This window comes from Pyricularia grisea, assembly GCF_004355905.1.
Source record: "Pyricularia grisea strain NI907 chromosome Unknown Pyricularia_grisea_NI907_Scaffold_7, whole genome shotgun sequence".
Taxonomy (NCBI): Eukaryota; Fungi; Ascomycota; class Sordariomycetes; order Magnaporthales; family Pyriculariaceae; genus Pyricularia; species Pyricularia grisea.
The window spans coordinates 2,747,742-2,774,634 of NW_022156720.1; the positions used below are offsets into that span (position 1 = coordinate 2,747,742).

Sequence of the window (26,893 nt, forward strand, 5' to 3'; positions counted from 1 at the left end):
GGGGGGGGGTGTCATAGCAGGAGGGGTGTCCTTACGCTGGCTTGCTGACTGGTAAAGCCATCCGGGAGTTTCCTGTAAAGGAAGTTTCTCCAGGCCTTGGCGAGATCGGCTTCAGCCTTTGCAAGGCGGCCTCTACATCCTTACGAATACCATAGAAGGACTCACACCTGTATAGAACAAAGGCCCGCCACAGGAAGTCCCCGATCGAGAGATATTGGAGATTGAGTTTTGGCAAAGCAAGCGGTTGGGATCCATTGTAAGTGTCGGTGCGTAATAGGCTACTCTCAAACAGTGACTGTTCCGTGGGCATGATGTTCATATCACGAATCACATCCCGGAAGGTTTTCCGCTTCTCGAATGCAGAGAGTAGGACCTCGATGAGAAATTTGCGGTCGACCGGCAGCTTGGCTGCATCTGGATATGATGTACGCAGAAGCAGCAGAGACGCCAGGCTAGACACCTCGTCGTCTGTCAATGGCTCCAACAGGGTAACAAGTTCCCCCCTGTCCCCGATAGAGCCATAGTTTGAGAGCGCTAGAACCAACAGCTTCTCCTTGAAGTGCTGGAATGCTATGCGCTGCAGCTTGGCTAGCTCCGCACACTTGCGGTCATAGGCTTCTGTTGCGCTCAATTGTGCCCCCGTATAGTCGTTTATTATAAAGAATGTGAAGTGTTGAAACAGACCATGGAGATCGCGGAAAAGACCGTGGTCTTCATCGTTGTAGAGTGGAGATATAGTTATGGCGGTAGAGATATGAAGGTCCTGTAGTAGGGTGTTGACATAGCGCCTCGTTGGTAGTTGGCTTTGGAGATCGATAAGAAGCTCCATGAAGCGTTCGCAGTAGATGACGACATCTGCAGATTGTCAAAAGGCTGCACACAGGCATTGATGGAGATAAAAGTACCTGAACAAAACAACGTACCTGGAGTAGAGTTGCCGCCGTATAAAAGGGCATAGAAGTCCAACACAAGCGTGTAGAGCCAAGACCTCTCGAAACGAAGTCTGGCCTTTGTGGCATCGTCTGCGGCATCGTACCTTCTTAATGCAGCTCTCCACGCCTTGTGCAAGTGTAAATCCTGGTCTAGGAGATGGTCCCGCTTCTCCTCGGTCACCAAGTTATGCCATATCGATATTGAAACAAGGGGAGCACATTCTTTCCGCACGATCCCACAGTCCAGAGATTGAAATCCTTGGATTATAAAACAGAGAATTTGAGTTCTGATCGCTATACTCAGCGTCTGATCGATACTCATGGACAGGACACGGCGGAAAAGACTTGAGAAGTCCACTGGCCTGTCCTCGAACAGAGCCCATGTTTCGAGCCGCTCCCTTCGCTTGGTGTTCACAATAAGAACCGTGAGGAACACATGATGGTGCGACGCATTCTCTGTGTATCCTGGCCAAAGATAACTACATGCGACTTGAGGTCAGTACCTAATGCGCAGCAGGTCCCCCATGTCCTCTGACGCCCGCGGAAAGGGGGTCATACCTTTCGAGGAGCTGGAGAGTCTCCAGCTCTAGTAAGGACTTGTGTGGGAATTGATCTCGCTCCAGCGAGTCCCACATGTTCTTGAGAACATCATTCTTGATCTTGACCTTGGTGGTCCGCTTGGATGGTTTGAGCCAGTGTTGATGGGCAAGCTGAGAGAATTCGGATTCTCCGTCGCGTTGGTTTGTGGCGGTCGATGCGGGACGAGTCGAGCTGCCTTCGTTATTTTCCGACTTTCGCGCACCCTTTTGTCTCTTCGCGGTTGGCATGTTGACTTTGCGACAGTCCTTATTATGAGGCGCTGTCGAGGTAGTTGGGGAGGGAGTCGCGTCTAGAACGCGGCCAAAGTTATCAAATTAATTCAATTTGTTTGAACTTACGCAGTAATTATTAGCTAGCGACCGCAGGCCCCACTCCTTCTTTCTTGTTTCTGGAGTCCAGTCCTTCAGTACCTGCATGGCAACTGTGGTACTTGACTTTAGTACAGTACGTACTGTACAGCATCATTTGCGATTCCCGCTTTTCCTGGCCAATTACGCCCAGGCATTGGTGTGTGTTTTACTTTACGGCAGGTACCTTGTACCTAGTGGGGCTCAATCGTCGGCCAAAGCCAAAAGCCTAGCACGCGTCCCCTATCGCGATCACCATCTCCATCCAAAGTTCAGCCTTGCAACCTACAACCTAAAGTTTCCAGCCTCACCTTTTTCTCAGCACCTCCGACTGCTCGAGAAATACCGGACCGGATAACACTACAGATGCGACCTCGAATGCGGACACAGGCCACGAACTGAGGGACTCTCGAGTTAGTTGTTGGCAACAATGCCTGCACTTGACATTGACAGCCACGGCATCCAGGCTGTGGCTGATGTGGGACAGCTGTTGGACGATCTTTTGAGGCATGCTGGGGATGTGAAGCCAACAACCACCATCGAGCCTCCCCTCGAGAGGTCCGACTTTGCCGATTTGCAATCGCGACTATCCGAAGTTTTCCCAAAGTCAACCGCAGATATTGCGCAACCAACACGGAGTCATCAATGGGCTGTTTTGGAGACTGCTGTTCGGGATGTTTTTGGCAGGTTGCTTGTACGTCGCATATGCTCGGCAACCAAAAAGTCAACCTTGCACCACTTGAATTGTCATATCACTAACATGTAATTGCTGCAAACAGGCTGAATCATCCATCGACAGTCCTGATTTCGTCAGGGTCTGGAACTTACTCGATCTGCTGTGCATTCTCGAAGACTTGGAACTATGCGATCCTGCACTCTTGTTCTGGCTGATCGAGGAGCTTCTCGACAGCCAAACCATCTCTGGTTGTCGCAAGATCTTTGACTATCTCGAATCACGGCGCCAGAAAATCACCTCGAAACACTTTGCTGCCAAGAAGCTTGTCATATTGAGGACATGCAACGAACTCTTGCGACGCCTCTCCCGAGCAAGAGATACGGCCTTCTGCGGCCGGGTTTTCATCTTTTTGTTCCAAAGCTTTCCTCTGGGTGATAAGAGCTCAGTAAATCTCCGTGGCGAGTTCCACGTCGAGAATGTTACAACATATGACCAAGACGCAGCGAAGCGAAATGGTGCTTCCGCCGATCAGATGGACATAGATGGTCAGCCGGCCGCCGGTACACCCTCTGAAGGGAAGCAAATGAGTTCAAAACATACATCAAGTGATGCCAAAGGTCAGGGGCCTCCAATTGACATGGACACGTTGTACCCGATCTTCTGGTCACTTCAATCCAGCTTCAGTCAGCCCAAGAATCTCTTCGATCGCAAGAACTTTGCAGAGTTTCAATCAAACCTCCAGTCCACATTATCTGCACTTGAATACGCCCAAGGCCAGGCGTCATCAAGGTCAAAGCAGTATGATGGAGGATCAAGAGCTGGGCAAAAGCGTAAGCGTGATCCAGATGGCAATGAGCTCGCAGATTCATTCAACCCCAGATACCTAACAAGCAGGGACTTGTTTGAGTTGGAGGTAAATAAGATGCGCTCCCTGACGATAAGCGGAATTGCTGGCTAACACAATTTTAGTTGAGCGATCTCACCTTTCGGAGATATATTCTCGTCCAAGCCTTGATAATTATGGAGTTCTTGCTATCATTATCAGCAGAAGCAAAGGAGAAGCTAGCCCAGGTCAAAGTCAACAACAAGTCAGTCACCTATTCGGACCAGGTACTAAGCGACGAGGAGGCCAAATGGGCCGTCAACATGAAGGATAAAATTACCGCGCAGCTCACTAGTATATCAGTGAGCGATGGTCAGTATTTTCACCGCATAGTGGCAACTGTGCTGGCAAGGGACAAGAACTGGGTAAGGTGGAAGATTGAAGGGTGCCCTCAGATCGAACTGCCCGCGGTTCCACCACAGCAATTTGTAGAGGCCAAGAAGACTGTCCATCGTCAGGTGAGCAAGAAGCACAGGGCGAACGCCGGAAGTGCGCTCTCGCTCGAGTTTCTGAGCACCAGCAGCAACTCTTCTGTGCTCGATAGCCTCAAGGTCTCAGACCGGTATCAGCTTCCGGAGTTGAGCATATTCCAGCGAAAGATCGCCGAGGACGACCTGGAGATCGATATGCCAATGAACGACAAGTCAAAGGCTGACGCGATAGAGGGCAAGGCAAGCAAGAGCTGGAGAGCATTGCGTATAGCGAGCAAATCGCGCATGGCGGACTTTGACAAGATCGAGGACCCAGACAAAATCGACGTCATTTTTGCGAGTAAAGAAAAGAGTCAGGCAGATCCAGAGGTCGACGATTGTCAACCAGGAAAGCAACCAGATGACTTGCGGCCGTTGATCATAAGCGGGCCCAGGTCAGTTGGCAAATCATCCTTGATAAAGCTTCTACAAGAACGGAACCCTCGGGTCTTTACCAAGGTCCGTGTGCACACAACGAGAACCGAGAATGGCGATAAACCCAAGGATCGTGAACACATTGTCGTGTCCACTTCTGAGTTCAGCACAATGATCGATTCGGACAGGTTCTTGGAGTACGGAGAGGTCGATGGGGATCAATTTGGAACCAGCAGAGGGGCAGTGAGCACCATCGTTGATGCAGACAAAGTGCCCATCATGGAGATGAGCACAAACGTAAGTTTTGGCACTAACCCGCGCCCGCGACAGCACACAGCAGCCATGGACTCTTTATCTAACATGACTCTACAGGGTGTACGACAAACCAAAGAGTGTTCGTTTGAGGCACGACACGTCTTCGTCAAGCCTCCAGATACAGAGGTATTGTCAGCTCGACTCAAGGAGCAAGGAATTGCATCAGAGAAAGTTGACGAGATTCTCAAGGCGGCCCAAGAAGATATCGATGGGTCCGCCACGGCCACCTACGATGAAGTCATTGTCAATGATGATTTAGAGGCTGCTTACACAGCGTTGGAGCGTTTCGTCTACGGCGCAAAGCCACCTGGCGAAGACGAGGCCATGGGTGGGACTGAGGAGACTCAGGAGCAGGAGTGATTGTGGGCAGGGGAGGCAGATATAGTGCTCGATAGGGATTCAAGAAACCGAGTTGACAAGCTGCTGGCTGTATCAGCGGTGTGCTATTTTCTGGTGGGTAGGACATTCGATGCCTGATCTCAACGTGAGTATTCTAATCCAACGCTGTGTTGAGTCGTTTAGACAGGTAATTACTTCAACACCCCTCTCTTTTGCTGAATACGCGCCCGTGCACTTAATTCAAAATTGTCCATGACTATGGGATGAATGTGCAAACCATCCACTATATCACAAATGACAGCAAATCCAAATCATAACCGATGCAGCAACATTACCAGACGCTCAAAGATAGGTACGGGTAAAGGTGCGCAGATAACACTGTTGTTCTACTCATCATGCAGGACTGACTCTGGAGGGCGTTTGTGCAGCAAGCAAATCTTGCCATATTGCAGTGATTACTGAATCCACCTCAGTAATATACTCTTGTAAAAACTATATATGCCCGCAACCGCCCGTCGACGTCTCGTCTCCAGTGTCCTCATGACGTTGGTCGCAATAAAAGAATAAACACAAAAAGTACAGTATTCCAACGATCCAAAATCTGGAACGGAACGCTTCAGGCAAAGCGGAGGACTGAAAAAAAAGAGAGAGAAAACACAAGTCCAGACCGGATGCCGGCAAAACAAAATTATACTCCTGCTCCATGTATAATAGAAAAAACAAAATGACATGAGCAGAACAATACCCAGTTGACCAATAAACGAAAAACTCCCAAGTATGACAGTAAAAAAAAAAAAAAAAAAAAAAAAAAAAAAAAAAAAAAAAAAAAAAAAAAAAAAAAAAAAAAAAATAAAAAAAAAAAAAGAGAGAGAGAGAGAGAGACAAAGAGAGAGAGAAAACATCTTTGAGTAACAGTTCATGCGCCGTTTGTCCTCGGCACAAAATGGCACCACGTAGTCCAATTAGAGGGACTAAAGGTGCTCGGTGCTCATCCTGAGCTGTGTCGGCTCCGAAAAAAAGTAAACCGCCCTGAGGCTGCAATCTGGTAAAATCGATGAAAAATAAAAACAAGTTCGTGAATGTGAAAAACTGTCGTCAAGTCGTGAAAACAAGAAACAAGACACGGTTGAGTCCGAGTGTTTCTAAGTGCATCAAGAAGTGTATGAAGGGACACTTCGCGGCGTCACATCACCGCTGCGACGCCTAATGAGGCTCTGTTGCTGAGATTGTTGCTGGGCCTTTGAGGCGTTGGATATCATGCGTACCTTGCTGCGTACGGAGGTAAGACGAGACCTGATCATGTGTATCACTAAGTAATGAAGAGAGTCTGTCAGAACCCAGCAAGCAGTGGATGGGAAATAAACACAATGGCTTTACGCAGCAAAACTTACTCTTCTGGACGGCTTGTTGGTCATCGGCATTGATCTCCGCATGACCATCTTCTCCATCGCCGCCGCCCTCATCCATGTTTGCAGACAATCTTCGCTTCGGCGCATCCTCGTCATTGTCGAGGACGGCCTCTAGCATGCGGATCGCTGTAACATAAGAAATCTCACACCCGGCCAGATCTTCATTGGTGATCTCGTTGATCGCAGCAGTGCGACTCATTTCCAGAGCGCGATCGTACATGAGCTTCTCTGCAGTCACGCCCACTGTCAAGAAGACGCCCTCTGCGCTTGCGCCATTCACTGATTCTGATCCTTGTGGGTGATTGTTAGGATGGCTCGGATGATCATCTGGGAGTCGCTTCTGCGCGTCCATCAGCCGGAGCCTGACCACCTCAGCCTTTTCGAGTACCTCGTTGAATCTTGAGCGGACCCACTGAACGGCAGAATTGATCCTCAATGATAGCGTTTGCGTGTTAACAGAGTCCCTTGTCGAAGAAAGAGCGCCGTTTGCTTGATCACCTCGATTCTTCCTAGCCCACCACAGGCTTGCAATATCCATCGACTTTGCAAGGAGCGTCAAAGCTTTTACGTAAAGCACCAGGGCCTCTTCAGACAGGGATACGATGGCCTCGACCGTGAGAACGTCTTCCTCGCTGGTAGGCATATCTTCAAGCGCTGCTCCTCCCAGCCCATGTTCCACCGACGGTGCAAGAGGCACCAGCTGCTTGTACTTGACCTCTGCAAAGCCATACACGACGTCGCTGCGAGTGGCGTGCTCCTCGATTAACTGCGCGACCCGCGCATCCTCGTCCACCGGAGTACCCTGCTTTCCGCTGCTTATGAGACCAACGGGTGGGGACGGGGTAGGATAGGCAGGGTACGGGTTGTATAGCTCTGGTGGGGATGCACCCTTTGTCAGACCAGCCGGGTACTTAATCCCGAGCAGTCGCAAGCTTGCGTCTTGGATAGCCTTGGTGATGAAGGAAGCAGTTGAGCCCGGGCTGGCTGAGAGAGAGGTCCCTCGCTCGTGATAGTGTCTCTGAGTGCCCTGTGCGATCTGCATTGTGCGCGATGGAGCTGCAGGAATTGCGCCAGTGGTAGAAGTAGGATTTCCCTGTTGGGTTGCTCTTCGGACAATCTGCCCAGACTTGGGTGACAGCGGCGTGCCTTGGCCACCGAGTCTAGGGTTGGCAGCCATCTCATCTGCGAAGGCGTTGACCTCAACATGCTTCTTCTCCACAACAACGTAGTCCCGCTCAAAGGCAACATCCTGCGCAGCCTTCTCTCTCTCCTCCGCCTGCACCCTCCCAGAAGTTGGCTGTCGTGGCGCTCTTGCAGAATCACTGGCCAAAGCTGCACTGGTTGGGGAAGGTGGTTCACGAGTGGGTCGATTCAGCGATGCGTTCGATATTCCACGACGACGTTCTTCATACAGCCCCGGTTTAATTGGGGCCGACGTGGAAGGCTGCGCTTGCGGCCTGCGAGGGACCAAGCCGTCTCCAGGTTCATTCCGTGGTGACTGGCCGGTTCGTGCTGATGCTTCGGCCGCGGCTGCTTGTTTTCTAGCCTCCGCGGCAATACCGCTGAGAGCTGATGTTTGTCGTGAAGGGGCGCTTTCCGCTGCAGAAGATGGCGGTTCAACCCTTCGAAACTGGTCCCTGATTTGGTCGTTATCTGTTGGGTGACGTCGGAAGGAATGCTTTCTAGGGGAAGAGATAGGGTCATCGGTCTTGGATGCTGCCCTAGCATCCTTGCTGCTGCTACGCTGCTCGCTAGCTTCAGGCTTGGGTATATCATCTTCAACCAAGCCCGGTATCGGACTAACAATGACAGGGTGAGCAAAGAAATTCTCAAAGCTGATGCGCTCAACAGGATTCCGTTTTAGGAGTGCCCTTGTGAGTGCCTTCATTTCTGAGCTTATTATAGTCTCTCGTGGGAACTTGATGACATCCTCAGCAGCTTCAATCTTCCTCAACAGCTCAACATGGTTGCTGGCGCGGAAGGGCGGCCGGCCCACGATCATCTCGAATAATACAGTCCCGACAGACCAGAGGTCTGCCTTGGCATCGTACCGCTCATAACGGAGGATTTCTGGGGCCATATACAATGGTGAGCCGCAAAGAGTTTCGGCCAGGGAAGTTGACGGTAGGACCCTCGCAAAGCCGAAGTCGGCCAGCTTCAGCATAGGAAGCGATGGAAGGCCGGCGACCGGAACAAGGGAGTCCTGACTTGCTGTCAGGATAGGGCGGGCTAATTTGTTCACTTCCCGGAACTCGGGCGAGGGAAGTAGGAGAAGGTTCTGTGGCTTCACGTCTCGGTGTACAAGGTTACCTTCTCTCAGGAATTTAAGAGCGCTGCTGAGCTGTTTGAGAAAGTGTCGAATGACCACCTCGTTTAGGCCAGAGTTCGGCACGTTGGGGTATTTGCGAGCCATATCGTGCGTCGCCGGGTTCGTCGACAGTTTCTCCCTCTTCTTAATAAACAGCGATAGGTCACCCAGTTCGCAATACTCCATCATGAGGTTTATGTGTGTCGCTGACTCGACGCAGTCATGAAGGGCAACAATGTGAGGGTGTCGGAGAGTCTTTAGTATATTTATTTCCCCATATAGGTTCTCCTTGAGTTTCTTGTTGAGTCTTGCCAGCTCGACAGACTTGATGGCAACGGCGGCACCGGATACCTATCAAGATGTGAAGGTTGTGTTAGTTATTCGGTCATCAAGCCAATGCTTCTGTGGTATGCCGCAGCCAATCATCGAATGGGAGTCATCATAGACGGGGTCGAATCCTTCTAGTCCATTTCGCTCCGCGAGCTCGTCTCGAGTATTATGTAGAACAGGGGGGTTTTCCAGGGCGTGTAATCGGAGGAAATCAATGTATGCTGACCTTGTGCTTGCCCATGTAAACTTGGGCGAAGCTGCCCTTTCCGATCTCCGCCCCGATGACGAACTGTCCAACAGAGTCGTCGCCAGGGCGCGCACGGCGTGCTGATCGGTCCGCCATACTTCCTGGCAGTTATTTTCGATTCGAGGAAGTTTGTGTAGATGCGAGAGAGACGGTTGGCCCCCTAAAGGGGCAGGGTCTATGAAAGACGGATGTAGAAACTTGTTGGAGCGGGCATGAACACAGCTGTTCCTCGAGGCGAGGGAGACGTTAGCTTCATGGAGTCGGGAGTCTGTCGAGGCGGCGGTTTGATGCAGGTCGATAAAGGATAGGTAGGTATGGTTGATAGGTGGGATGGGATGAAAGACCCGTTAGGGACAAACAGGAAAGAGGATAAAAATAAAAGACAAAAACAAAAAAAGGAGGTAAAAGGGCAAAAAAAAAATAAAAACGATGGGTAACGATGAGCAAGCACAGTTCAAGGCAATCAACAAGGTGCCTGGATCGCTAGGCCGGGGAGGCAGGCGAGGCAAGGTCACGAATGGTAGGAACTGGTCCGCCGCCTGGTCGCTGGCTCGCCTCCGATAGGCCCAGGATTCACGACGAAGTTCTGGATCATGTGTGGGGATGGGATGTGGAGCGCAAGTGACTTATGGGCAGGGGGGGTTCCACGCGCCTTAGCGCTCCGCTGCATCTGCGACGAAGAAGTAAACAATAGTTTAAGGGGGTGACAGATGAGAACAAAAACGACGTCACCACAAGACAGACCGACCTTTCCTCTTTTTTTTTTAAGTCGCAAATGAAGTCAGCCTCTCTCAAGACGTGTCTTTGAAGGCCTCGAGATTGTCGAGTTTGATTTCCCTACTCGTGACAGCTTTGGTGGGAAGATAAGGCAATTGAACGCAGTAACAAACAGGGTGTGTCGACGGGGTACGTGTAAGACGTGGGCAGGGCAGCTGGGGGTGGGCGGTCTTATGAGCGGGCGGTTTTTCTTTAACGGCACTGGGCGGCTGCCACTGAACTGGCTGCACAATCACTACTGGTACTGTACATCACCTCACCTCCATTACAGTAAGCCTACCTTACCTAATGTACTGTACTTCAAGACCTAGTAATGAACAAGGAGAGCAAGGAAAGGTTCGTGGTCTAAGCCGGTTGACTTCTGTCAAAAGCCTGCATTTGTGTCAGTACAATAATTATTTACAGCACCGTAAGATAGACTTCATGTCTGGGATGTCTAGTTTGGCGCCAACTGTGACGCCTGCCCCGGTCGTGTCAGGTTGTCTGTGAGCTCCATAGCAATGGGCAAAGACTGGTGCGTGATCGGAACTTGGGTTGACGACACCAGTGTGGGGTTCGGTGGAGTTAGTAGTGAGGTACCATAGCACGTACTATAGTACCTAGGTAGCCTTGAACTGGAATGAGATTTCGGATAAGTACAGTCTTTTTATTTTATTTTCTTTTTTTCTTCTTTTTTTTCCTTGCAACGGAAGACTAACTTGTTGCAAGAGATTCCAATGTTGTGTCTAAGAAAAGAAGTGTCACGGAACAAGGCAATAATAGAATAGACGGAGATTTACCACGCACAGCGATAAGATGGGTAACGAGAAACAGCAGTGTCCTGCATTCATTGCTGGGGATGACTATTACTGCACTGTGGATTTCGAGGATATGGTACGCGGTAGGCATGCCATGTCCGAAGATACCATACCTAACTGGATACACTTAGTCAGGTTGAGATGATGATAGCTTGGAACTGATAGACGTAATTGATTAGACGATCCATGACAGCCTGTTGCGACTTTCTTTGCGAAATGACAACAAGACAGATAAGGCAAGGTACCTGCCTGTCTGCCTACTTTATATTTATAGGTGAGGGTGACGAACAACTGCATTCGTTGAGAAGCAACTAAAAAAGACTCACACAGATGCCATTTCTTTCCTCTCTCACGAGTTGGTGGCGGGCTTGGCAGGCTTAGAAAGAAGATGGAGGGGACGCTAAATGGTACCGATCTGGTGACTACCGAGCGGAGAAGGTGTGGGGCTTACACAATGCGACCCAATCTTTGAAGTTCCTAGCTGTTATTATCTCCCGGGTTTGTTCTGGGGTGTTAAATGTACGTACATTACAGTCCTAAGGATACAAGCCACTTGTCTCACATTCAAAAAAGCATATATATACTTAAGTCGCCTATAGCAGAAAAAAAATATAGATCATAAAAAGTGGCAGATATTGGTGTGCCCGGTGGTGCCGCCTCGACGGCTATAATCAATTGAGTTCTAGCCATCTGATGAGTGCCGATTCTGTCCTACTTGGTAGGTCGTACGTATTTCACAATATAGTATTGAGGCGTGCTGTTCTGCCATCAACCATGTAATCTTTTTGGGACGTTTGATGCACACGGCCCTTGTATTGACGGCTACTCCGTAAATGCTTTATGGTCAGTGTCCTAGACTAGATAGGGAGTACAGATACAGTGCAACGTCAAAACCCTTTTAGATCTACCTACATATCTTAATTAAGTAGGTTGGTTGCTACCGCAGGTAGGGTACTCCATGGTACCTAGGTATGTGTTGCAAATAAGATAGGTGGTTGGCTGTGCTTATTGTTGCAGAGTGTGCAGATGACCACGTTCGCACAATTTCTGGCTGCGGGTTGCGGGTAGGACCAAAGCTCTCACTCACCACATACATCCACATTGGACAATTCGCAAAGCCGGCTGGCTACTCAGTTGTCCAGTTCCAATTCAATAAATCCTAAGGTATGTACCTTACGTGGCCAAACAAAGCGATATGCACGCCTGCACATTAACGTATCCGTAGATAGACCATGACAACTAAGCAGCACACGCAGGGAATTGATAGCACACTCCTGACCACCCATGCTTGCCGTGCATTTCGTTTTGTTTTGTCCAAGAAAGAAACCTGGGACTTTGTTTGCTGCAAGTCGCATGCGTGCCTCAATTGGGGTGGACGATAAGGTCAGGGTCCTGGATCCACCCATCCACACTACGTACAACAACAGCATACTTTGTTTTTGTCTCCTTTGTACACGCACCCAACCAGACTACGAAGTAGCAAGCTGGATAAGGTACCTTGGGTACCTACCAAGCGACCTACCTAAACCTTAGCCAAGATCAAGTAGATAGTGCCAACAAAAGGCCAAGTCGGTATCTAAAGTACAAATGGCGCTTCGGGAATAATCTTCGCACCGGTCTGCCAGCACAGCCGTGTACCTAGATATGATGCATGAACGGTGCGAAATCCACACACAAGAGTTGACGAGATAGGCCGGCAAAAAACTAGCCGGCTTAGGGGACCTTTATGGACGTCTGCCTGAATGAGATTGACTAGGCACCTTTAATGGGGAAGTAAATGGCAGAGGTATTTTGTACCACCGGTACCTTGGGTTGTCCTACCCTTCCTAACCTAGGTACATTGATTACTTTGCCTTGCTTACCTCCCTACCTGACAGCACTAATTCGTAGGGAAATACGAGCATCCAAGTTTTTTTTTGGTTTTTTTTTCAGAAGAAGTAAGAAAAAAAATATACCACCTAAATTCCAACCATTTTTCTTTGTTTATTTCATTGTCTTCATTATTTCTTCCCCCTTGGCAACTTGGGTTGCCTATACTTTGTACATCCTGTTCATCCATACAGTTGTATAGATAAGACGTATCCGCCCTGCAGCCAACCAAGAATTTAGCGTGATCCCAAAACTGCAGCTCCGAAAGCGGGGGCACAGCTGATCCCCATTTCCCCCCCTCAAATAAGTCAGTACGGAATGCCTTAGACAAGGGTTTATTCTTTAAGTAACCGCCCGGTCTCTAAACAGGGTGCGAGCTCTCCCGCCTCCCCAACCCCGATGGAAATTCTAATTGGTCATATTTTTCGAGGTCCCCTAAGAAGGATGCATGTGCGGCTCCAAAAGAGAGAGAGAGAGAGAGAGAGAAACAGGGTTTACTGGTCTCAGTGGGTTGACTCAGTTGGCTCGGTGGCTTTGTTGTGTGCAGATTATGGACATCGGACCAGCCGCTGCTGTAGTTTACCAGGTGCAAATACAGTACAAATGAATCCAAGGAGCGCAATTCATCCCCATTGGTTCGGAGAAAGTTTTCTAATGTTTGGAAGAAGTCGAGAACCATCAAAATTTTTCGTTTTATCTTGTCGGCTCACTTTTGTTTTCCAACTGATCTATGCTGAGGGGGTATTGATTCATAGATTCCAAGATTCATAAAAGAAGTAACAAACCAATTCGTCTTAGTCAGGACGAGGGACTCCCCAAACGACCCCGTTCCTACGAGACAAAAACAGTGTGTATAGCAGTATCCAACCAGCTCGCATTGTTTTCTCCACTTTCGTGGCATACACAGAGACAGAAAACAAAAACCCTGCGCAATGAAGCTGGCCGAGCTTGCGAACGCGCCGAGCTTTGTTTGTTTAGCTCTCTGAGTCGAGGTCATGTATCTAACCTTGTTCAAGTCTTGAAGCCCGAGAGCCCCCCTCCAGTATGTATAATCATTCCGTCCAGACAGACTTGTAACTAGTGACCATCAGCCTTCTCCGCAGTCGGGAGCTCGGTCAACGCTTCCCCTATGATGCTAAGCGCCTTTTTCAGTTCGTCTTCCGTGATGATGAGGGGTGGCGCGAATCGGATTATATTCCCATGCGTTGGTTTGGCCTGCGACTCTTTAGGTTAACTATCACTAGTCATGTAATTGACGCAGACGTCAAAAAGACACCTGCCAGCGCATCGAAAATTGGATAAGGCTTACCAAAAGACCCTTCGATTTCAGCAACATGCAAAGATCCCACGCGGTCCTTCCCCCTGCTGCTGACTCGTCGATGACCACAGCATTCAGAAGCCCCTTGCCCCTGACCTGTTGGACAATCGGAGACTTGAATGCTTCAACGCCTTCACGGAATATCTTGCCAAGACGGTCGGCCTGGTCCGCAAGCTTACCCTCCTCAACCAGCTCCAACGCACGGATGGATACAGCACAGCCCAATGGGTTACCGCCGTAGGTGGATCCATGAGTGCCTGGTTCGACAACCATCATGACGTCCTTGTCTGCAAGCACGCAGCTGACGGGGTACATGCCGCCTGAGATGGCCTTGCCAAGCGTCACGATATCGGGCTTGATACCGGCCCAATTGCAACACAGCATCTTGCCCGTTCGGGCAATGCCGGTCTGGATCTCGTCACAAATAAAGAGCACATTATGTTTCTTGCATAGTGCATGTACTTTGGCAAGATAGTCGTCATCCGGCACAACAACACCTGCCTCGCCCTGGATGGGCTCTACAATGAAAGCAGCAGTCTCGCGCCCATGCGCCTCCAGGACGATCTCGAGATCTGAGATGTTGTTGTACCTGATCTGTCTGCCCGTCGTAGGACAGATGGCACCGATGTTTGGAACGTATGGGCCGTAATTATCGCGCGATTCCGGATCGGTGGACAGTGAAATTGCGGTCATCTATGTTGCCAGGTTAGAGAGATTCGGAAGAGAGGTGGGCAAAACTTACCGTGCGACCATGGAAGTTATCAGCCACGCTGAATACATGGGCTTTGCCCTGTGGGACCTTCTTGACTTTGTATGCCCACTTCCTCGCGATCTTGATGGCGGTCTCAACGGCCTCGGCACCGGTGTTCATGGGCAGAACCATGTCATAGCCAAAGAGGTCGCGAACCTTGGCGGCCCATACGGGGAACACATCATTGTAAAAGGCTCTCGAGCTCAGTGTGAGGCGACCAGCCTGTTCAGTCAGGGCTTTGATCAGCTCTGGGTGACAGTGGCCTTGGTTGACAGCGCTGTAGGCAGAGAGGAGATCGAGATAGTGCTTGCCCTCTGGATCCCAGACGTTGACTCCTTGGGCGCGGGCAAAGACAACGGGAATGGGGTGGTAATTGTGGGCAGCATACTCGTTCTCCGCCGCGATGGCGGACTTGGTCGAGGAGGCATGGAATCGCGACGAAGCGGCGGCGTCACCGTTGGTCGCGGAGGGTGCCATGATGGTGGTAATCGGTGTAGGGCCTCGTGGAAAAAGACGTAAGCTATTGAGGTGATAGGCTGTAACAATATTCGCGCACCACTGGAGTGAAATGTGTGGTGTAGAATGCTGTGTGTCAGTGTGGGGGGGTAGGATCCGACGACGTTGCAAAGAGGGCAAGTCGTGTAAAGAAAACAGGCAAGAGTAGAAATGGAGGAGCCTTCAATGAATGTTTGAACCTGAGTCGAACTGTGCGCACGAGGTAATGAAGAATGATGAAGTAGCTAAATAAAAAGTTATATCCAAGTTGGTGGTTGAATACAAAAAGATGTAAAGTTCAAGATGAGCAAGCTTAGTAGCAGTGGTGGTGGGAGAGGGGCGCTTGAGGACAGTCTATTAATCCCGGCTTCGGCCTGGTCTCTCTCCTTCTCTCTCACCTTGCCAAGCATCCTGACGCGGGCAGCAGCGGGCATCGGAATACCTAATATCCATGCCATGATGCCGTCACAGGAAGGCCATTATGGTTCCTGGCCTGTCGGATTGCAAGCGAATTTGACACACTAAACCCCTAAGTGCAGGTGCAAGCGTTTTCGTCGCAAAACAATCCACAATGCTCCCAGTCTTGTGGTGTGGCAAACTGCCGAAGCAAGCCGGGCCAGGTGCGCGTGATGAAATCCAAAGCACGGCGCGACTCGTCTCGACGTTGAGCTAGCCGAGTCGGACGTTTACAAGTTAATTTGGATACATGAGGGTATAAAATTGACAGCAGAGATCAATGTCGTTTACTTGGAATGTTGGAAATCGCATGATTGATTTGTGCAGTTAGTCAATCATTGCGGGCGTAGCCTCCCAGAAATTAGGTATGTTTCTCAAAGACTGTCTGCAGTCTGTCAACAAGTTTGCGTCACCGTACCTTGGGCGGGACATGCATGCTGAGGCTCCGAGTCGGGGCTCGGTAATGGCGGGGTCCCTTGGCGTCGGCAGCAGCATGATGACCAATGGAAACGGACATTTTAACAAGCTTTATCCCAACGCCGAGGGGCAGGCAGGGGCGGCGTGATAAACGATAAACGTGACCTGCCACGTTCACGAATGGGGTGGTTCCTGTCAGAATACGATACCCAAAAAGTTATACCTAAACAACCTTACCTACCCTTCACCGGCCCACTGTGGTGTAGCAAGGCCGAGTTTGTAGGCCGCCTTAATTAGCAACAACCTTAACTGAGGGAGGCGTGTTGAATTGTTTCGTTGTGGTTATAAACAGAACAGATTCATGAGGTGCAGAACTAACACCCGATACGTCTCGCCACACCCCACAGAACCAAAATTTCAGAAGCAGATAATGAAGTCACGAGATGCAGCTGTTCTGTACATTCTCGTAGCATTTCGCTTCGTCAATGCTCTCTGCGTGCGCACATTCTTCCAACCAGATGAGTATTTTCAGGCTTTAGAGCCGGCGTGGAGGATAGCTTTTGGAAGTGATAGTGGAGCTTGGTTGACTTGGGTAGGTTGTATAGCTTGTCTACCTATTGGCTTGCTCATATGGACTGAACACCGGAACAAACCATAGGAATGGCATTATCAACTTCGCTCTTCGTTGCACCCTGCCCTGTTCGGTGGTGTATACATCGTCCTGCATAATATTTTGAAGCTTCTGCAAGCAAGCCCTGAAATCTCTGCGGCACTCTTGGTGGCTGCGCCCAAAGCAACCCAAGCCGTCTTTGCTGCTTTGGGGGATTACTATACTTGGAAGCTAGCCTTGCAAATATATGGCAAATCTGGGGGTATTGCTTCCGCCGCTGTATGTCTGGCATACTCTTTTTTTTCTTTTTTTTTTCTTCGTTTTGGGCATAGACATTACTTTGTCTTTCTTGCTTGTACTAATGTCGTCAATAATAACAACAGCTTTGGTTGACTGCCTTGAACCCGTGGCAATGGTATTGCTCTACTAGGACATTTTCAAATTCTATTGAGACCACCTTGACGATCATGGCTCTTTATCACTGGCCTTGGAGTCTACTCAGGGACTCCAGTGGGAAAGATCAGGATGCCATGAAAAGTTCCACTTGGTCGACCTTGCGAGAATCACTGCTGCTCGCAGCCATAGCCGTGGTGTTGAGGCCAACGAACCTCCTTGTATGGATTGCGATTCTCACCATCACCGTGACCAGACTCACTCTAGATGGGAGTTCCCCACTCACTACAGGAAGCCTTGTCAGTCTCATGGTCAACATAATCTTCAGTGGACTCTCGGTCTTGGCTGTATCTGTGCTGGCTGATCGCTTCTATTTTGGATTTTGGACATTCCCTCCTCACAACTGGCTTCACTTCAACCTGTCGCAGTCCCTTTCTCTCTTTTATGGACGCAATGACTGGCACTACTATCTTTCTCAAGGCATCCCGCTGCTCACGACTACATGCCTTCCGTTTGTCTGCATGGGGCTGTGGAAGTCGACAGGGCTCGCCCCAGTGCCAGGGCTGACGGTATCTCAGTCGAACGCTGTCAAGACTCTATCCTTTGCTGTGTTCTCTCTGGTGGGAGCATTGTCGACAATATCACACAAGGAGGTCCGGTTCATTTACCCGCTTCTTCCTATCCTCCATGTCATAGCCGCACCTTATGTATACGCCTTCTTCACTAGCCACAAGGCTACTTCACCCTCCACCGAGAAGAAGTCTGCCCCCTCGAAACCATTACTTAGACACAAATACATCCTAGGCGGGTGCTTAGCGATCAACATCATCATCGGGGGCTATCTCTCCGCATTCCACCAGCCAGCTCCGCTCTCGGTTTTGCACTTCCTGCGCCACGAGTACGAGCGCGTCCACCCCGACAGTCTAGTGCTTGGGCAAACCACTCCCTCATCAGGGCACACGGCGCCTCTCGCACCAACTGATAACGGTACAGCCACGGACAACACGAATCGCCACCGGGACAAGGAGCTCTTCGCCCTCTTCCTTACGCCCTGCCACTCGACCCCCTGGCGCTCACACCTCGTCTACCCGGGTCTGCACGCCCGCGCGCTCACCTGCGAGCCCCCGATCCACACCGAGCCGGGCTCCCGCGAACGCGACGAGTACCTCGACGAGGCCGATAGGTTCTACGCCGACAAGGCCACCTTCCTGGCGACCGAGATGTGGCCCCAGGACAAGAACGCCCGCCAGCAGCTGCTGCTGCCGAGGTACATTGTCGGCTTCGAGGGCATCGAGGAGGACCTGCGGCGATTCTTCGACAGGAAGAACGGCCGAGGCGCGGGGCTCGGGGTCGAGCTCCGCAGGGTCTGGGAGGGTTGGAACGGCTTCTTCAACGAGGATGCGCGGAGGAGAGGGCTCCTGGTTGTGTGGGACACTGGGGTTTTCTCAGCGTGAGGATCTGGATATGCGTAAGGGAGAGACAGAGAGAGAGAGAAAAAAAACAAACAGACAAACAAAAGAATTATCAGATTTTACATCTGTCTCGGATATATCCCGAATTGGTTCCGGTGTCGCACAGCTGCCGTGTCACAACATAGTCTCAATATATAAAAAAAAGGCTTGCCCAACAAGCTGCTCTTGCGTCATCCCGATCTATATTGGTATGTACGGCTGCGCAACAAAAGTCATGTGCCTGGCCGTTTATGGCGTCACACGTATTGCCAAAATTCGGTAGATTATGAGAGACAAAATACGGCCACCAGGTTAGTAGACGAGCCCACATAACCCAAGAGGCTGAGTTGGTATGTTGATTGTAGGGAGGGTACTCATGGCACATGTCTGGTTCCAAAGTTATATGTACCATTTGTAAATGCATAATCCTTTGGGAGGTCGATAAACTGTCCCCTATTTACAAGATGCTTGAAAACCAAGGGATATATGAGCTCCAGGCAAACCAAAGAATACAAGTTGGACAGTGTTCAAATTGCCAAGGTTAGTAGCAAGCTATATTGAAGGGATATATAGAGTCAGTAGTAATAGACGAGACTAGTACATTTCAACCTTGAGTGTGTGTTGTTTGGTGTGCATTAGTACAGTAATTGAGCTCGAGGAATGGCGATTAGCTTATTGCTATAACGCTCGCATGTTAATAACCTCCCCGAAATTTTGTTCAAGTTATATGATAAATATGAGAAAGCCATCCTCCGAAAGCAAAGAAACCAAGCCATCCTATCCTTAATAAGGCTGTAAGGGGTGTAGAAGTACGGGGGGAAATAACAACAGAGAAAATGAAGCAAACTACCATGGGGTATCCTCAATCGTCGACGGTAGAGAAAAGGAGAGAGAAAGAGGGGCGACCACGCAGGGTGAAGTAGAGTAATTCCATTCCGATATCAGCACTTTTTTTTTTCCTTCTTTTTTTTTTTTCAGGTCGACCTTGGGAGGGATTTTTTTTCTTTTTGGGGGGGGGGGGGGGGGAATAAAACAAATCAGAACCACGCCAGATAATCATAAAAACGCTCAAATAACACGCATATCTCCGCCCGCAGTATATTTCCAGCCTGGGCGATATTAAACCTTTATGGTTTCGGTGTTTCCTTATCCTCAACTGGTGGCCTGGCAATGTCCAAGCTCTTCCCACGTGTCACCATCATGTTGGTCGGACTGAAGTGGGAGTCTTGCTGTGCAGGTGGTGGCGACTTGTTGCGACGCTCGTCACGGTTCTCTTTGGCTTCTCGGTATTTGTTCTTAAACCATCCGGTCAGGCCTCGAGACTCATCCCTGCCCTCCTTACTGGCCGAATCATGAGACGACTGGGCATCCGTGCTTCCCGTCAAAATATTATCGACTGGCTCGCCATTGAAGCTGCGCCGATGTTGCCTACTGCCACTGCCAATTGAACTTGTGCTTGCCTCTGCGTGTGTGTTCGTCCCAATTACTTTACGAGGAGACGTGGACACAGGCGGCGGTCCAGGGTTAGCCGTAGCACCCATCTCTTCTTTCCGTCTAGACAGTCGCCACCGTCGCTTCTTGTCCTTTTCTGGTTCTGGCTGATCGGATGCTACTGGTGGCACTGATTCCTCGACCTGATCAATATCGGAGCCTTCGTTGAAGGAACTGTGCAAAGATTGTGTGTGCGAGATTTGTGGCTTCAAGCTGGTGTCGTGGTTGGCAACAGCATGATGATGTGAGTTTACATCAGGAGGGTGATTTTGCGCTCTAGGTGTTGCATCCGATGCGCTCTCTGACGACGGCGGCGCTGGGCCTGGGGAGCTCTGCTGCACTTCCGGCAGTGCCTTCAAAGGCGGCTGGTCCATCGGATTCGACATCTCGACACCGGGAGAGACACCCGCATGAGAATGTGGTAGGGACGCAGTAGAACTCTGCGCACTAGGGTTCTGGCTGCTGACCAAGCGCTTTTTGCGGAGTTTGTTGGGCGTCCTAGATTCCGTATCACTCCCTGGCGAGCGCTGAAAGAGGCCCTGTAGCTTGCGTTCTCGGGACGGAGTCAAGGCATCCGGAGTTGTGGGATCCAGGAGGCCATCTTGACCCTTGCTTCCCAGTCCAGGATGGTCGACTGTCAATAGAGTTTGGGCACTAGTTGAACTGGGTGGAGCAGCAGGTGAATTCATGTTTCGACCCATTGCGTCCATTGGGCTCCCAGCATCGAATACTATCGGTGATGGCGGGATAGGGGTTGGGGTGGCTGGGGTTAGTGGTGCCACGGGTGCTCCTGATTGTTCTCCCTTCTTGTGAAACCTGCCTGTGCCGATAGCAGGGGACTTTTTGGATGGTACTGTGTTACTCCTCGCCAAGCCACCAGATGCACCCGATCCATGCGCTGGGCTCGCAGGGCTTGGTGCGCCGTTGGAGTGCCGCGAATGCCTGGATGAGACTGATCGATTTCTCCGTATTTGGCCATCACGTGCAACACTTTCCGCGCCAGCACTGGCGTTCGAAGCTGACCTGTGTACCCCCGACTTGCGCGATGCGCCGGGAGTAACCGGAGTTACCACTGGTGGGGTACCCTTCTGCACCTCTTGGACCGTCTTCTCGTCCGCAGCAGTTCCCTGCATGCCAATGAGGAAGTGATCCTGGTTTTCAATCAGGAATATAATGACACATTGGTTAAGCCGATACTCTTCGGGAGCCATGGCGTGGTTCGGGTGAGAAAGCATTCCAGGTTGGAAAATGGCAGCCAGGTTTTGCGAATTCATTCGATTCTCGTCAGACTTGGCGGCAAAGACGGCAAGCAAATCGAGCAGATAGAGCAGTAGTTGGCGGTTGAGCGGTGGCAGCTCGGTTATTAACCGTTGGTACTTTTCAATCGCGTCTGGCAAGTCAAAATCCTTCACAAACTGCGGCCCTTCAGCGTCTCCGACAGCCTGCAATGTTGCGCCTCTCAGAGGATCTCTGAAGGCTTCGTAACGATCCAATGGGACCACGGGCTCTGGCAGGTCGTTGAGATATCGCCTGAGCACGTTGGCGGCATCGTGGACCGTATAGCCATCCCAAACAAGCCCTTTGCCGTATCGGTCGGGGGAGTCGAAAATTGTCTTGAGCTCTTTGATGCGTTTTTCTGAGCCGCTCAGTCGAAAAATGCCTTCCACTCCGGTCGCTGGAATTTACCCTATGTGTTAGAAATAATGAAGACGCCCGGGGATTAACGAATAACCAAGAGTTTCCCGGGAGACAAACCTTTCTCCTTCAAAAACACGCCGCATTTTGCGACCACGATCGGCACATATCCATAAATGTAGCTCTTTCCGTCGTCGTCGAGTAGCGAAATGGCAACGTTTGCGTATGTGATACTTTGACGTAACGGAACCCCAAAGATTCCATGCGGCCGTGATTCTGCGTAAAGCGTGGGTTGTTAGCAAGTGCACGAGCTAGTCAGCCAAGGTATATAACTGAGCTACAACTGTGCAATCGAGAAAGCGGGCAACAGGAAAATGTAGGCTCGAGGGAACAGCAAGTCCAATTTAAGTTTTGCTTTTCTCCCTCTTTTATCTTTTTTTTTTCCTCTCTCAAAATAAAAATAAACCCGTGTAGAAATAATGGCCAAACGCGTCGTGCTTGCGTTGTAGTGAAAGGGGAGGAAAATGGAACTGTTTTGGGTGTCGATGTACCTGGAACGTTCTCTTGATGCTTGGTGTTGTTTGCCTGAAACCTCTTCCACCACGAACGAAGGTCCCGTTTGGTCGGCGGCGACAAAGCTTGCGACGACGGTGACGGGGTTGACGTCGGTGGAAGATGCAATGGCGCATGCGACTGAAGCTTCTGGGAATGAATCTGCTGTGATGGAGGCGACGACGAGCTCGGGCCCTTTGGATCGTTGTGGGATTGTTGGGCGACTGGAGGCCCAGGAGATTCGGCGGCAGGAGGGGCGTTGGACATGATGGCGACGAAACCACCCAGAAAGGCTGGGCTGGGCTGGGGGAGATTTGAATCTTGTAGCAATGGATCGTGATCCAACGCTTGAGAAAGCCCGTCGTCGAGGGGGAGCCTCTCGGGGCGTTGTGGATTGCTGTGAACAATGTTGCACTTTGAGCCGTGTTGTTTGGTTGATCGTTAAAAGGCAATTGCGAAAACAGAGTGTGTCGCAAAAGCAGCAATAGCCTGAAGCCTGTCGACTCCTGGCTCGAGGCAACCGGCGGAGACCCCCCCTTCCCTGGAATGAGCACTACTACCCTTTTAGGAATAGGGTGGGTCTAGGCCTACCAGCATCAACCGAAGTGACGCAGAGACTTGGGCCAGAAGCCACAAAGGCTTGGTGCGAAGTCAGGCTGGAGTTACCAGATAAGTCTATAGGGGGGAGGGACAGGCAGGTAGATACCTTACCTTATTGGTAACATTAGCAGGCTCAAAGAACAATTTGTCTCTTTGTCTCACCCCCCCAATCATTTTAGTTACCTTCTGTAGGGTTGATTACCTCAAGTTCCCAAAGTTAAGGTACCTAACATTTACAGATGCCATCCAAAGCTAAGGAGAATTTACAATTGATCTTCCATGACCCAAGCTCCAGCGCATAAGGTTGGGCAGGCACATAGCCCTGGTAAGGTGAAGGTACTTCGTAGGTACCTTTCCATACGTTGCCTTACCTTAGGTACCCTACCCTACCTCTTACCTACCAACCTACCTACCTTGCCACCTAGGTAGGTAAGGTACCTAGGTAAGGTCCCTTACCTTGCTTACCCTACCTTGCCTAGGTTAGCTTTAAAGGACCTTGATTGGGACTGGATTTGGAGGGGTACTCCGTACCTCGTTGTACGTCAATTGGAGTCTCCATGAGGGGGGATAAGAAAATCCATACCGCATTCGTCTTTTCTTTGGGTCGATTGCAGGAACAGCGCCCGTGTTGCCGTTTCTTTGACAATGACAACATGAATGCCGCGCATGCATGCCTGCCACCAGGTCAACCAACTCTCCACTCCCGTCAGAGGTCATTTGACGACGGCACTATCCGGGGCGCAAAAGTCAAAACCACAATCAAACGTAATCTCCACAAATATGGAGTCATCAGGCAGTAGTACATAAGCACTGCACCCGTAACTAAGTACGACGACGTACAGTAGGTAAGCACAGGGTAATAAATACCACAAGGGAGGGGTGGTAAAAATAACTGCAATAATAAGCCGGTCATCCAGTCTTCAGATGTTCTAGAAGCTTTGAAGGTCTGGGTTGTCTTGATAGATCTAGGTCTAGACTAGATAGACCTAAATGAACTATTTCTAGACCTACTTTGTGGAACAGGACAGACAGGATGGGGCGTAAGACGGAGCTGCAGGGTTAGGACCGATGGCACATTTGATCCCATCTTACTTCGTACCTACCCACCTACCTTAGGTACACCTGCCCGGGTAGATTTGTGCTCATCTTCCTCGTCTATCTGTTTTAAAAGCCTAATTTATGCAAGGTACTGTTGTAACATTACTATCCTTCTGCAATTGCACAAGTATCCACAGTCACGAAGCCTCTTCCTTACCTCGCCTTACTCGTGTACACCTCAGCCGGCAAACCATGGCAGATGGGAAAGGCGCTTTAGCAAAATATGTTCTCACAGATGCCGAGAGTGAGACCATCTTTGCGGAGCAGATCCTGCCTGCTGAACTAAGTCATGCGCTGGACAGTGGCCAAGTTCCAGGCAACGATTCCTCATCCAAGGTCGCAGTCCTGCTCGTCGGCCAGACGGGTGCCGGCAAAACCCGCACAGCACCACTCCTACACCAGGCCATGACCACGAGGCACCCTTCAGGCCGGGGTCCTGCGCACCTGATCGCCGACACCTACAAGACGTACCACCCGGCGTACGCAGACCTCATGCGCCACTCGCCCGCCCTCGCCTCGCCCGCGACGGGTCCCGACGCGCGCCGCTGGCTCGCCATGGCCTGCAGTCGCGTCGCCGCCGCCGGGGCCGACTGTCTCGTCGAGTCGGCCTGCCGCCACCCTGCCGACTTCCAGGATCTGGTGCGCATCTTCCGGGCCGCCGGGTACGTGGTGCACGTCGCGCTGCTCGCCGTGCCCGAGGCCCTAAGCCGCCTCGGGATCCTGGTCCGTTTCCACGGCGCGCTGCCCGAGGCGCGGTCGCGGGGTCTCCCGCTGCGCCTGACCCCGAGGCCTGTCCATGACGCCACTTATTCGGGACTGCTCGTCGCCGCGCGCTGGCTGGACGGCGAGGGCAGTCCGTCTACCGATCGGGTGGTGGTGCTGAGACGAGGCGACCGGGTGGCTTACGAGCGTGATGCTGGGGGCCATGGAGGTGATGGCAGTGTTGCCTCGGCTTTGTTGCTGGAAAGGCGACGGCCTCTCAGTCAAGAAGAAAAGGCGCGGGCCTTTGAGGATCTGAAAACGCTGGAGGAGCTCAGTCTAGGGCTTGGTCAGGATCGGGAGAAAGAGAAGCAGGCATTGGAAACGGAACTGCGAGATATTAATCAGCTGCTTTTCGGCTTGGATCCTGACAACAATGCAGTTCAAGCTGAGACCCCTGACTTCCCAGAGCTGTTGCCTTTGGATCATGCTCGATTTATAACATCCAGAGGCAATAACGGATAACAGCAGACCAGCCCAAGCTCAACCCTTTCCCCCCCCGTTTTGTTCACATATGATATCTTTGCGGTCGTTGTTATGTTCCCGATGGGCACCAGGGGCTGTGGCCGTATCGGGAGTATCGCTCAATTCAGCATGGCTTCTCAACATCATGAAAACGAAGTCGAAGTTACAGGCTAACGGCAACCGATATCCAACAGTAGCCCCCCAGAAAGGTGGGCTTTCACGATTGGTGAGGCTATTGACGGTCTTCACTCAAGGTAAGTTATGAACAGCATGCTATACATAGTATATAAGATTGATAAGGTAATTTGTTTGACAGCTACGTAAATGAGTAATGATAAGCTTCTCAACAAAGAAGTCGGACAGTCAAACATGGCTTGAGTACAGGATGCTTCACTAGGTTTCAGCATCATCAGCAGGCTCAGATTCGACTTGCTCATTTGACGGTGGAGCAGTTGTGCCGTCAGATGCACTTTCATGGTCGATCTGAAGCAAGCCTCTTTTGGCCATGCGTTCAGTATCTGCCCTCTTGGCTTCCTTCTCCTTCTTGGCTTTGTCGAAAGCCTCTGCGTACTTCTTCATTTTCTCTCTCTCCCTGTAGAGATACCGGAGCACTCTGCCGCTCGAGGTGTAAGCAAGTGGACAATCTGCATCTGCCTCTTCCTCTTCCTTCTTGGGTGACTCCTGCTTCATCTTTCCCTCCTCTTTTGTGGAGCCATGATCACCTACCTTGGCCACGTCCTCATCACTAGAGGGTGCTTGCTCGCCATCCCGGAGCCGCCGCCGTTTTTGGATTTCTGCACGGTACTCTTTTACCCTCTTCTCATTATCTCCATCCCGTCGTTCTTTGCGCTGTTGCTGAAGCTGCTGAAAGTACACTTGCCACGCCGGGGCTTCTTCATCTCGTTCTGTGTCAATAAGTGGCCTTTGAGACTTATCAACGTTCCACCGCGAAGGAAGCATCCAGTTCTCCGTATCAGTTAGCATCAGACCATCACCCAGTCGATCGACCACCAGCGGACCCGGCTCACCGTTGATGAGATGCTGAGCCGTCTGGACAAAAGCCTCGTACTCGTCCGGCGAATATGTCAGATCCGGGATTGGGACAAACACCTCTATCAAGTCAGACCGGTGAAGCCCATCGTCGCTGCGCCACCCGGCCGGCCACAGCTGCACCGATGTCACCTCTTCCACGCCGTAGTACCTACCGGCACGGACCGTGGCGACCTGGATGCAAAAGACGCCCTCGCCCAGCCGCTCGCAGCAGGTGCAGACGAGGTCGGACCCGGCGCTGCGATTGTGAACAAAGGAGCAAGGGAGGTTTCTTCCCATGCAGCGCAGGCACGGGGGCCAGTCGTAGTTACGCTCGCCCTCGGGAGCGGCCTCCGCCTCGGGCCGTGGGCGTGAAGAAGAGACAGCGCTCTTGCGGCTTGCGGGTGCATCACCGCGCTTTTCGCTCTTGACCGGCATATTGGGCTTCTTCCGTGCCTCTCTTCGTCGTGCCGCATCGGCTAAGACATCTCTGGGTTGCTCCACTGGCTTCCTGTAGGTGGCCTTGCTGGCTTCGAGCCTCTCTCTGAACTTAAGGCTTTCCTGGTCGGTGCCGGCATTCTGCCTTCGCTGGCCTTTCTTTTCTAATATGCTCTCCATTGTAACTGATTTAGGAGATTTCTTATCGAAGTGTGATTTATATTATAGTCGTTACTGTTATCGCTGTTCAAGTCCTTGGTT

General features: G+C 50.9%; 8 protein-coding genes across 8 annotated transcripts in view; 3 read left to right on the plus strand and 5 right to left on the minus strand.

The window, feature by feature from the left end:
* Nucleotides 1–1,826, minus strand: part of PgNI_09834 (uncharacterized protein) — a 4,900-nt gene extending 3,074 nt beyond the window's left edge. The window contains exons 1-3 of the mRNA XM_031129816.1: nt 1,491–1,826; nt 924–1,411; nt 36–855 (exon numbers count right to left, since the gene is read on the minus strand). Of these exons, the coding sequence (XP_030977919.1) occupies nt 36–855; nt 924–1,411; nt 1,491–1,759 (1,577 nt within the window). The 5' untranslated portion in view covers nt 1,760–1,826. The remainder of the gene's footprint in view (nt 1–35; nt 856–923; nt 1,412–1,490) is intronic.
* A 338-nt stretch (nt 1,827–2,164) lies between these two features.
* On the plus strand, nt 2,165–5,138 carry PgNI_09835 (uncharacterized protein). Its single transcript, XM_031129817.1, has 4 exons — nt 2,165–2,573; nt 2,659–3,468; nt 3,525–4,580; nt 4,656–5,138. Exons 1-4 carry the CDS (start codon nt 2,310–2,312, stop codon nt 4,956–4,958), a joined length of 2,433 nt encoding a protein of 810 aa, XP_030977917.1. The 5' UTR covers nt 2,165–2,309; the 3' UTR covers nt 4,959–5,138.
* An 806-nt stretch (nt 5,139–5,944) lies between these two features.
* On the minus strand, nt 5,945–9,659 carry PgNI_09836 (uncharacterized protein). The gene is made up of 3 exons (XM_031129818.1): nt 9,211–9,659; nt 6,329–9,005; nt 5,945–6,246 (listed from the first exon to the last, which is right to left on the minus strand). Exons 1-3 carry the CDS (start codon nt 9,325–9,327, stop codon nt 6,089–6,091), a joined length of 2,952 nt encoding a protein of 983 aa, XP_030977921.1. The 5' UTR covers nt 9,328–9,659; the 3' UTR covers nt 5,945–6,088.
* A 3,705-nt stretch (nt 9,660–13,364) lies between these two features.
* PgNI_09838 (uncharacterized protein) lies at nt 13,365–16,050 on the minus strand. Its single transcript, XM_031129819.1, has 3 exons — nt 14,735–16,050; nt 13,984–14,685; nt 13,365–13,889 (listed from the first exon to the last, which is right to left on the minus strand). Exons 1-3 carry the CDS (start codon nt 15,218–15,220, stop codon nt 13,752–13,754), a joined length of 1,326 nt encoding a protein of 441 aa, XP_030977914.1. The 5' UTR covers nt 15,221–16,050; the 3' UTR covers nt 13,365–13,751.
* A 484-nt stretch (nt 16,051–16,534) lies between these two features.
* PgNI_09839 (uncharacterized protein) lies at nt 16,535–18,568 on the plus strand (the record flags this gene model as incomplete). Its single annotated transcript, XM_031129820.1, has 3 exons — nt 16,535–16,703; nt 16,770–17,000; nt 17,105–18,568. Exons 1-3 carry the CDS (start codon nt 16,542–16,544, stop codon nt 18,566–18,568), a joined length of 1,857 nt encoding a protein of 618 aa, XP_030977912.1. The 5' UTR covers nt 16,535–16,541.
* A 1,014-nt stretch (nt 18,569–19,582) lies between these two features.
* Nucleotides 19,583–22,894, minus strand: PgNI_09840 (uncharacterized protein). Its single transcript, XM_031129821.1, has 3 exons — nt 22,243–22,894; nt 21,812–21,967; nt 19,583–21,731 (listed from the first exon to the last, which is right to left on the minus strand). Exons 1-3 carry the CDS (start codon nt 22,508–22,510, stop codon nt 19,693–19,695), a joined length of 2,463 nt encoding a protein of 820 aa, XP_030977591.1. The 5' UTR covers nt 22,511–22,894; the 3' UTR covers nt 19,583–19,692.
* Nucleotides 22,895–24,133: 1,239 nt separating this feature from the next.
* Nucleotides 24,134–25,165, plus strand: PgNI_09841 (uncharacterized protein; the record flags this gene model as incomplete). The annotated part of the gene is made up of 1 exon (XM_031129822.1): nt 24,134–25,165. One exon carries the CDS (start codon nt 24,134–24,136, stop codon nt 25,163–25,165), a length of 1,032 nt encoding a protein of 343 aa, XP_030977593.1.
* Nucleotides 25,166–25,558: 393 nt separating this feature from the next.
* Nucleotides 25,559–26,812, minus strand: PgNI_09842 (uncharacterized protein; the record flags this gene model as incomplete). The annotated part of the gene is made up of 1 exon (XM_031129823.1): nt 25,559–26,812. One exon carries the CDS (start codon nt 26,810–26,812, stop codon nt 25,559–25,561), a length of 1,254 nt encoding a protein of 417 aa, XP_030977595.1.
* Nucleotides 26,813–26,893: the final 81 nt, after the last annotated feature.